Below are 10,768 nucleotides of genomic sequence, written 5' to 3'. Positions count from 1 at the left end.
CCGTATTTTCATCAGTTTATTTTATCTTTTTTACACAATTTCTTCAACGATAATGCACCTTTACATTCTCTCCCATGCTACTCATATCTTTGTAATATCGACATCATTTCCACCATTATCCAAAACGAGAATATAAACGTGCCACATGCAAGGGAAAAAATGGGTGAGAAGGTGTCAAGGAGTCTCCCCAGACAACGAGAAACTAACGATCGGTTCCCTGTCACAGCTAGTTTTGTTTTGCAGGAAGAACAAAAGACAATGGAAGGTTTTATACTCCTCTTTACGTGCTGTCCTGTCTGTAAAAATGAATTTTAGTTACTACAGGAAACTGATCGTAAGTTTGTGTGTGTCTTACCCCAAACTCTTCATGACCCAGATTAAAAAACCTAAATGGGACATTACCATATAGTAGTGCTGTAATAAAGGTAGAAGAATTGTAGTTAGATGTGGATGTTAACATAATACCGGCCCGATACTACTAATCCCTTCAGTCCAGTGATGTGTGTTTCATTTTATTCTAATAATTTATGTCAGTCTGACTACTTAAGAACCCTTATTGTAGACTGCATCCAACTCCTCCAAGCAAAAAGTCTCTCCTGGGTTAGCAAAATCATCTGGAGATACCAAAACTAAAATGTAAAGCAGTTGGTGGCATTGAGGGGGTTAATGGTGTTAGTGCGTCAACCTTGATCCGTGTTGTGGGTCAGTGTCCGCCCTTCAAACACTTCCTCTCACTCAGCCGCACACCAGCTTTATGACTATTATTTTTAGGTATAACCTACTAACACTGAGCAGGATCACTGAAGTTTATTAGACAGATTTTTCATATGGCAAGAGATATGCATGCACATCCCTGCATGTCACTGGAAATATGAAACCAAACAACACGTTAACCCATTATTTCTTTGTACACAATAATAATTTTGATCTTTTCTGCACTGTCTTTTTTGCCTGTACTGAGTGAATGAAATGTGTGTCTGGTAGGATTATCAAATTCATCATGACTATATATGCACGGATGCATGCAGTACTTACTCTCTTGCATGGACAGAGTTGAGCAGTGTGTGTATATGCGTGTGTTGTGTGCATATTCTTGTGGTCCTGTCCCTCCCATATGCTAACATTGTGTGTTGTGTGTGTTACAGGGTATTGAGGGGAGGCGCTCCTGGCCGCTGTATGATGCTGTGTCGCCGCTGACCCCGGCAGCCGCCTCCACACCGCCCTACATGCGCCACGCCCTCAGTCACGGCTCACCACACGCCCTCTCCACCAGGAGTCCAGATGAAATTCTACCCCCAACCCGCGGACTCGCCTGATGGTGTGCACGCGTGGGTTCATGAGGACCTGCTCGAGCCCCGCTACGGAGGGCACACCAGTGACACCAAAACCACCATGGACTCGCTCGACTCCTTTTTACGGGACCTTCCGCCACCAAACTCGACCTTTGCGGAACTGAAGCCACTGGAGGTGGACTACATGACGGCCTCGCCGGACACCTCAGCCTCGTCCCGTCATGACACGTCGTCCACGTCGTCCAACTCCCCTGGTAGCCAGTACAAGGGCGCCATTACCAACAGCAACACCTTTCTCGGTTACACTGGCACTCCTGAACCAGTCACCACAACCACTTCGCCGCTTTCTTCAACACAGAAGGCAGGCGAGCCGCCCCACCCTGGATATTCTATCACTCAAGAGATCGATGACATTGCTTCCATAATTGGTAGCGCCATTGCTGACAATAACGTGAACACGAACATGAACAGCATCATGCTGCCGGAGCCACTAGAACATCTCAACCCATCAGAGTTTCAGGACATCGAGGCCTTCTTTGAGAACATGAGCGGTGGCGTCAAAGTAGAACCCGCTGATCCAATGGCTGATTCCCTTGGCGACCCACTTGTCAATTCCACTATGTCGCCATCAGCGCACACACCAACCATGCAGTTGCCACAGCCGTCCACCACCAGCATCCCCCACACCACCATAGAGTATGCCAGCACGCCCACCCACTCACCCATGCTCACCTCCCTGCTGGCGGCAGGCGCAGTCACCACCAACAACAATTACCTGCAGGGGCTGGTGTCAGAATCTCAATACACCAAAAATGAAATATCTATGCCTATCCTGCAGGCGCGCCTCACTCAAGGCCTCAAGGACGTGGGCGGTGGCGGGCTGCTGAAGGCTGACCCTATGTTTGCTAGAACTCATTACTACACGCACAAGGACCTCATGCCGCACACCACCGACCCCACAAGCTTCGCTGTCACCACCACGGATGATCTTTTTACTAAATTTGATACCAAGTCCTACTTGGACAAGACGCAGCTTGCCTCGCCCGAGTCCACTGACCTGTCCTCCACCAAGATGGGCCTCGATTTCCCTGGAATGAAGAACAAGAACCGCAACCGCATGAACAAGAGTACAAAACTTCCCATCGCCACGGAGGGAACCAAAGACAAGCCCGTCCACCGCTGCACCGTCTGCAACCGCGGCTTCCTCAACAAGTCCAACATCAAGGTCCACCTCCGCACCCACACGGGCGAGAAGCCCTTCAAGTGTGAGACTTGCGGCAAAGCGTTCCGGCAGAAGGCCCACCTGCTCAAGCATTACCAAATCCACAAGCGAGTCGCCAGGGACTAGGAATACCCTCCAGACCCCCTCCAGTCCTCACACTTCTTCTCATTCACTAACTAATATTCTGATTCACCGTCAAGAATGAGACGATGGAAACTAGCTATAGGCCACCTCCCCTCGTGCCCACGTTCACCCCCTAAGCCACGAAATGAACAAAACTTAGGGAAGAAACATATCCGGGAATTGCATCGAGTTAAGCCTGAATATGTGGGCCTCTGCCTACATTCTTCCACTTTTTATTCCTCTCCTGTTTTCCTACTCTTCTCTTAACTCTCCTATTTTCCTATTTTTCTTTTCTCTCTCTCTGATTTTCCCTTCTCTTTTTTTACCCATACTTGCTGAATATTATCTCTACCTTTCCTCCTTTTGTTTCCTCTCTCGACTGACTCCTTATCCTTTCCATCTCCCGTTTTCCTCTTCCTATTTTTTCTCATTTCTTTCCGCTTCCGTCTTTTTCTTTTCCCTTCCCTTCCAAACTTTCCTCACACATCTATTAATTTTTTTCCTCTCTATATTCCCTTCTCTGTCCATTCTTTTCCCTCTCTATGCTCCCTTCTCTCCCCTTCTCTTTCTTCTCTACATTCACTTCTCTCCCCATTCTTTTCCGTCTTTAGGTTTCCTTCCCTCTCTTTCATTCCACTCCTGTATTCTCCCTCTCCTCTTCCATCTCCTTTCTGCCCCTTCTTCTCTTTTCTATCTTTCTGCCCCCTCTACCCTCTTCTGCCTTTCTATCCCTCCTTTTCCTATCTTTATTTTCTGCCCTCTCTTCCCTTTCCTATCTTTCTATCCCCTCTTCCTTCTCTTATCTTCCTGCCCCCTCTTCCCTCTCCTGTCTGTCTCTCCCTTCATCTTACTTCATCCCGCTAGCAAGGGAGACACACACGCAACCCCCACACGCTCACACTCACACCTTCACCTCACCCTTGACATTGGCCCTGGACTTGAGCAGGTGGTGTGGATGTGAGAGAGGGAGGGAAAGAGAGAGACAGAAGGAGAGAGAGAAAGACGCGCTTGGGCCTGAAGTGAAAGCTGTGGGGTTGCGGTGCGGTGGGGCGAGCTAGCTGGCTTTACCACCACCACTGCCATCACCACCACCACCACCACCACCACTGCCACCACAACTAACCCCACCGCTACATTCTTCTCATTCCAGTGGCCTTACTACTACCAGTGCCATTACCACTACATTCTTCTCATCCCACTTCATTGCCAACACAGCCATTTGAACACTTCCACCACTGACACCATTGCTACATTCCTCTCACCCGAAATATTACCAACACAAACACTGTAATCTCACATTAATAACGCCATTACTACCATCATCACCACCACCTACTAACATCACTAACATTACAACCACCACCACCAACACCACCATTTCTACCACTACAATCACCAGCACCACCACTTACTAACACCACTAACACTACAACCACCACCACCACCTATTAACATCACTAACTCTAAAACCACCACTAGCACCACTAGTTACTAACGTCACTAACACTAAACCAGCACCAGCACCTACTAACACCACTAACACTACAACTACCACCACCAGCACCACCCACTAACAACACTAACATCACCACCACCACCACCACCTACTAACAACACTAATACCACCACTACCACCAGCACCACCTACTAACAACACTAACACCACCACCACCACCACCACTACCACCACCTACTAATAACACTAATACCACCACCACCACCTACTACCACCACTAACACCACCAGCACCACCTACTAACAACACTAACGTCACCACCACCACCACCACCACCACCTACTAACAACACCAACACCACCACCACCATCACCTGTATCACCTACTAACAACACTACCACCACCACCACCACCTACTAACAACACTAACATCACCACCACCACCACCACCTACTACCACCACTAACACCACAACCACCACCACCTACTAACAACACTAACACCACCACCACCTACTAACAACACTAACACCAGCACCACCACCACCACCTACCAACAACACTACTACCACCACCACCACCACCACCACCACCACCTACTAACAACACTAACACCACCACCACCACCACCACCTACTAACAACACTAATACCACCACTACCACCAGCACCACCTACTAACAACACTAACACCACCACCACCACCACCACTACCACCACCTACTAATAACACTAATACCACCACCACCACCTACTACCACCACTAACACCACCAGCACCACCTACTAACAACACTAACGTCACCACCACCACCACCACCACCACCTACTAACAACACCAACACCACCACCACCACCACCTGTATCACCTACTAACAACACTACCACCACCACCACCACCTACTAACAACACTAACATCACCACCACCACCACCACCACCTACTACCACCACTAACACCACAACCACCACCACCTACTAACAACACTAACACCACCACCACCTACTAACAACACTAACACCAGCACCACCACCACCACCTACCAACAACACTACCACCACCACCACCACCACCACCACCACCTACTAACAACACTAACACCACCACCACCACCACCACCTACTAACAACACTAACACCACCACCATCACCACCACCACCTACTAACAACACTACCACCACCACCACCACCACCACCACCACCACCACCACCACCTACTAACAACACTAACACCACCACCACCACCACCAACTAACAACACTAACACCACAACCATCACCACCACCTGTTAACGGAACAATCACTAGCACCACCTACTGATACCACTAACACGAGATACACCACCACCACCACCCACCTATTAACACCGTCACCACCATCACCACCTACTAACACCACATGCATTAGGAAAAGATCATCACACCACCACAATTGCTACTGTCACCACAAGAATCATAACCTCACCTGTCGTACCACCACCACCATTACTACCACATATGCATCCACAATTACCACAAGTACCACTACAGCTACAGTTAAAACTAAAGCCACAACTACAAACACAAGCACAAAAATTCCTCCACCACAAGCGGCACCACCACCACAACCACAGTAAAGACCACCTACCACAAGCACATCTCCAACAAAACCCACCCACCACAACCACTGTTACAACCACAACTACAACAACCACGCCACCAAAAAACCACCCACCACAGCCTCCTTTTGTCACACTTAAACCACTACAACATCGAGCAAAAATAGCCTCCCCCAACACCCCCTCCCCACCCCCCGCTAGAACAACAGACGTGGAATAGGGCGCGCGAGTGGGGAGGGCTGGTGAGGGCTAAGGAGGGCTAGAAAGGGCGAATTACAGGTGAAAAGGGGGCTGAATGTTATCTGGGAAGGCTTGAAAACACCAGGTGTGTGTGTGGTTTGGAATAAGTTAAGATTTGCTGAGCTGTGAAGGTAGGAAAGGGGCTGTTGAGAACTGAAGAGGGCTGGTTGTAGGGTAGAAAGTGACTGGAAATATCTGGAATGGGTTGAAAATACCAGTGTGTGTGTGGGTTGAGAAAGATTAAGATGGGCCAGGATGGGGTGAGGAGGGCTGGGGAGGGCTGTGGGGCGGGTGAAGAGGGCTGGGGAGGGCTGCGGGGCGGGGCAGGGGCTGGGGAGGGCTGCGAGGAGAGAGCGCGCCGCCGACCCACTTCACATCTGGGTCAGCGCTGCCTGCCGCCCGGAAAGGGGTTGTCTCCCACCCGGACCTAAACTGCTCCCTCCCCGCACGATGGAATTTGGGTCCCCTACACCACCCTCCATGCTACCCAGCCCACCAACCCACCACATAAACCCCACCAACTCACCACACACCCACCAGCTCACCACACACCTCAACTACTCACTGCACAACCCACCTTACTCACTACACGCTCCCACCACACCCACCCACCACACATATCCCACCAACTCACCAGACACACCCCACCAACTCACCACACACCCCACCAACTCACCACACACACTCCATCAACTCACCACACACTCAACAACTTACCACACACACTCCATCAACTCACATATGCACTATCAACACACACACACACACACACACACACACACACACACACACACACACACACACCACCCTCCATCAACTCACCACACACACTCCCCAGCAACTCACCACACACGCACTCACCCACCACATACACCCACCAACTCACCACACACACACACACACACACACACACACTAACCTTTCCTCCTTCCCAGCGGCCTCACTCTTATCTAACCCTTATCGCCAGCATAATCTGCGTCTTTTCTCCCTCAATAATTACTAAGTTATGGGCAGCCTTTGCCGGCAAATTTCCACCCAGCATGGCAGTTTTATCTACGTATCCTATTCCGGGGGTACAGTGTTTGTCGAATTAACTCTCTTGGGATCCTGTGTGTCACTCTCAGCTGAATTTAATCGTCTGGCGTTAGCTGGAAGAGACTATAAGAGTTGCTTTGACCATGAGAGGGTTAATGGTACTAGTTTCAATTCTCAGACTCCAATGACTCACTCTCAGCTGACTAAAGCCATCTAGTGTTGGCTGTTAGAATGAGAGGATTAAGCGACCAACTCTGACCAAATCCACCATGAGGATAGACTGGAATATGACTATGACGAGACTCGACCACACGACCCATATTAACTTGAAAGGAAAGTGACGGAAACGCAACAGTGGGCCACGTTTTGGAGTGACATGACTGACGTGAGAATGACAGGCTGACTGAAGGACGTGCAGGATATCGACGGTTTTATCGCTGATTTCACTTATTCCTTACTGTCGTCCGTTGGCATCAGTTTATTTGTATTCGCTCTTCAGTTAGGCACGTCGGTGAGATCAAATTTCCATTTTGACTCACACACATTAATATTTACTTGTTTTGACTTATCTGTCATCTCTAACACTCATTTTTTCTTTACTTTTATCACTGATTTCCTTTTGTTACTTTTTTCTACTCATGTTTACGTATTCTGCAACTACCACCCACCTCGGCCGCAACCTAGATATCTTTCCTCCCACACCTCCATCTCGAAACCTGATTCAGAACACGATATAGCTGCCAAAACGACCACCTATAAACCTAAACACATAAATAGCAAGTTACGTATCAAAATTATATACTTTAAAATTGAGTGAATGGAGGAATATTGGAACCAAACTAGTATTTTCAGTGGCTTTGAAGATTTCGTAATGTCTCCACAGCGAGTTATTCTTCGCTTTGCGCCTCACTATGTTCTATTGATGCTGCTACGTCCATATTAAAACGATATAAATGAAATACACGAGGACGCCAAAGTATAATATACAAAATGAGTCGCTAAAAAAAAACCTCCTGTGCTACTTGGAATCCGGATCCTTGAGTAACAGAAACATATCACAGTTCATCTTTGTGTTGCACCTCACTCTGGTCGCTCTGTCTGCCTCGGGGACGTCGTGTTGTCGCTAAGAAAGGGAGTCATTCTGTAAATGTGGAGAAAGTCCGACTAATGTGAGACTTCTGATATTTTGATGATAAGTACCACGTGAGATGCAGCGTCGACGTCTCGGGGGCAAACAGGGTCTGGGCCACGAAGCAAATACTACAGTATATATATCAGAAACGACCGACAATCCAACACAAGCAGAGTAAACGGAAAGTCTTTATTCATCACTTATACTTTCTTCTGTAATTGACTTTTTCTCCCTGGAATGGCAGTGAAACAACTTTATAAAAACTTGGGTACTTCAGAAGCACATGCCGAGAAGGGCGGTTCGCTGGGCACACCAAGGGAGAGGCACTGGCCTGAGGAAATACTTATAGCTACTTTAAAATGGAGGGCCATTCTTATCTAGAGGACTTGTAAAGTGGTACCACTGTACCATGATGAGGTGGGCGAGGAGGAATCCAGTTCCGGGGCGCAAGACTACACTGAACATTGTACAGTATAGAGAATATAAACAATGTGCTGACCTGTGTGATTAGGGAGGGTGGCCATGCCTGCCGTGACCCTCCAGCGGCAGCTTGACACACCGCCGCCTCCACATCAACGACAAGCTATGAGAGTTACACACAAACATACCGTCACTTCTCTGTTGTTACTCAGATTTCTTTCTACAGGAAGGACGAAGGGACCATAGAATTTTCCCATGTGTCTCTTGTTCTATCTGCGACACATTTCTTAGTTATGAGAGACAAATTATCATAAACATATTTTTGTTTTTGACGGAAGGACAAGGAAAATATAATAAACTTGCTATGTCTCATGTTCGTCCTGATCAAAATCTGTGTTACGCGAGGAAGCTGACGGTAAATATGCTTGTGAATCTCAGTCCACAGCTACAGGAGGTCGGTATTCTCAAACCCTCCACTTCTACCACAAGTGCAAAAAATATTATTAATGATAATTGTAATTACTATTTTATCCTCCTCCTTCACTTAGGCTGCTTAGAGTTTATGTATGTGTGTGTGTGTGTGTGTGTGTGCGTGTGTGGTTGTGTGTGTATCTGTGTGAAGGGGAGGCGGGCTGGTTCCCGCTGTCATGACGAGTCCCTCCATTCCCCGTAATTTGTTATTCTTGTTAGTAGTCGAGGGGAGTCTGCCATGCTCGGGGCTACACGCGAGCCGAGGCTACTTGCTGAGGCTACCTGCTGACCCTGCCCCCAGCTGCTGCCACGCCTGCAAGTTACTCAAGCTGGGGTCTGGTCCACAAACACACTTACTATCAATTCACAGACGTAACTATGATTTGTTCTCCGGGAAAGGGCAAGGAAATGTGAGTTCAGAAACACGCCATACCTCCTGTTCTTCCTACAGATCAACACCTGAATTACGACATGGAGTTGAATGTAAGTCTGTGTGTGGATCCTGGCCCTGGATGATACTGTAAATACGCACAACTCGATACGTACAAAATGTCAACACTCGATTCCTGATGTCAAGGTGCTGCCTGGCAGGTGAGAAAACGGGCAGGTGAGAAAAAACGGGTGCTGCTAAGGCATGATAGAAAACGTTAAATTCATAGAGGTGACTATTGCAAGTACGATAAGGTGAAAATAAATATGAATATACATCTGTAATGTGCTTTTAAACCACCAAACACAGCTGCAAAAATGAAATAAAAAATATGGCGAGACTTTGCTACTACACCGGTGCTACGTCAGACAAAATACAGAAAACCCATAATGTTTGTGCACAATCTGGAACAGTTTGTCTGCATGAAGGTCGAGGGTGCTCTCAACATGAGTAACAAGAGCTTTCGTTACGGTAGAGGAGACAGATGTTGGTGAGAATTTATTACAGCGGGTGACTGTTGTTGATACGAGTGTGAGGTGTGACGCTACGTGACTCGCACACCGGCCGCCGGCTTCACTTAGTGCATAGTTACTTAGTTTTCTCTTCTTTTTTTTTTTCTATCTAGATTACTAAATGGTCGCACAATAAAAACTGAGAGGGCGAGGGAGTATGCAAGCTTTTTTTTTTTTTTTTTTTTTTGACGGTGCGAGGGTGTTTGCAAGCTCCGAAATTTTGACGTCACTTAAAAGGATGCGTATGATTATTTGGATCTGATTAGCCTGCATCTCATATTACACAATGATTCTGTTACTTTTATTAACCTTCATCCCAGATTACACAACGCAATTAGGCACGACAGAGAGAAGCCAGGCACGTTTTATATTCGTCGCGTGCATCAGAAATTATTGTTCAAAAATCGTGTGCTTGCCTTTCCCTTCGTGCTCTCAGTTTTGATGCTACGGCCGTAATGTATTGCATGAGGTTGTCTGCAATAGGACCCGAGCATCGCCTTCTCCCCCCTCCCCACTATTTTGATATGTATTGGTAGGCTTCACAAGGACGTAACTCCCTTGCCTCGTTCCCACCGGTTACGCCTTGGTTCATGGAAAGCTTCCCATTATCAGTGTGCTGATACGCAATAATATGCCATATTAATAAAGATGTGTCTCTTTTTATATATATAGCTATACATAAAGTGAATCTTGTTACTCCGCTCTCGAGGGTTTGTAGATGCATGATGCTATAGGTCACTTCATGTACAGATGATATTTTTCATAATTTTCCTTCCCAAGACAACGACCGAAACTCTGAGGGCTGGATTCCGTGTGGCTTTGGAGATTTCCCAACACCTAT

At 47.5% G+C, this 10,768-nt stretch overlaps 1 protein-coding gene across 1 annotated transcript; it reads left to right on the top strand.

The window, feature by feature from the left end:
• Window positions 1-1,281: 1,281 nt before the first annotated feature.
• On the top strand, window positions 1,282-2,640 carry LOC145392867 (uncharacterized). Its single transcript, XM_080267150.1, has one exon. The coding sequence runs from the start codon at window positions 1,282-1,284 to the stop codon at window positions 2,638-2,640; it is 1,359 nt and encodes a 452-aa protein (XP_080123276.1).
• The last annotated feature ends 8,128 nt before the right edge of the window (window positions 2,641-10,768 follow it).

The sequence above is a fragment of the Coenobita brevimanus genome, chromosome 23 (assembly GCF_032717465.1).
Source record: "Coenobita brevimanus isolate Jiangsu-jjx chromosome 23, ASM3271746v2, whole genome shotgun sequence".
Taxonomy (NCBI): Eukaryota; Metazoa; Arthropoda; class Malacostraca; order Decapoda; family Coenobitidae; genus Coenobita; species Coenobita brevimanus.
This window is presented reverse-complemented; position numbering and strand designations above follow the sequence as displayed.

Bases quoted from the DNA above. Each gene is read 5' to 3' on its own strand.
- LOC145392867 (XM_080267150.1), top strand. From the start codon at position 1,282: ATGAAATTCTACCCCCAACCCGCGGACTCGCCTGATGGTGTGCACGCG.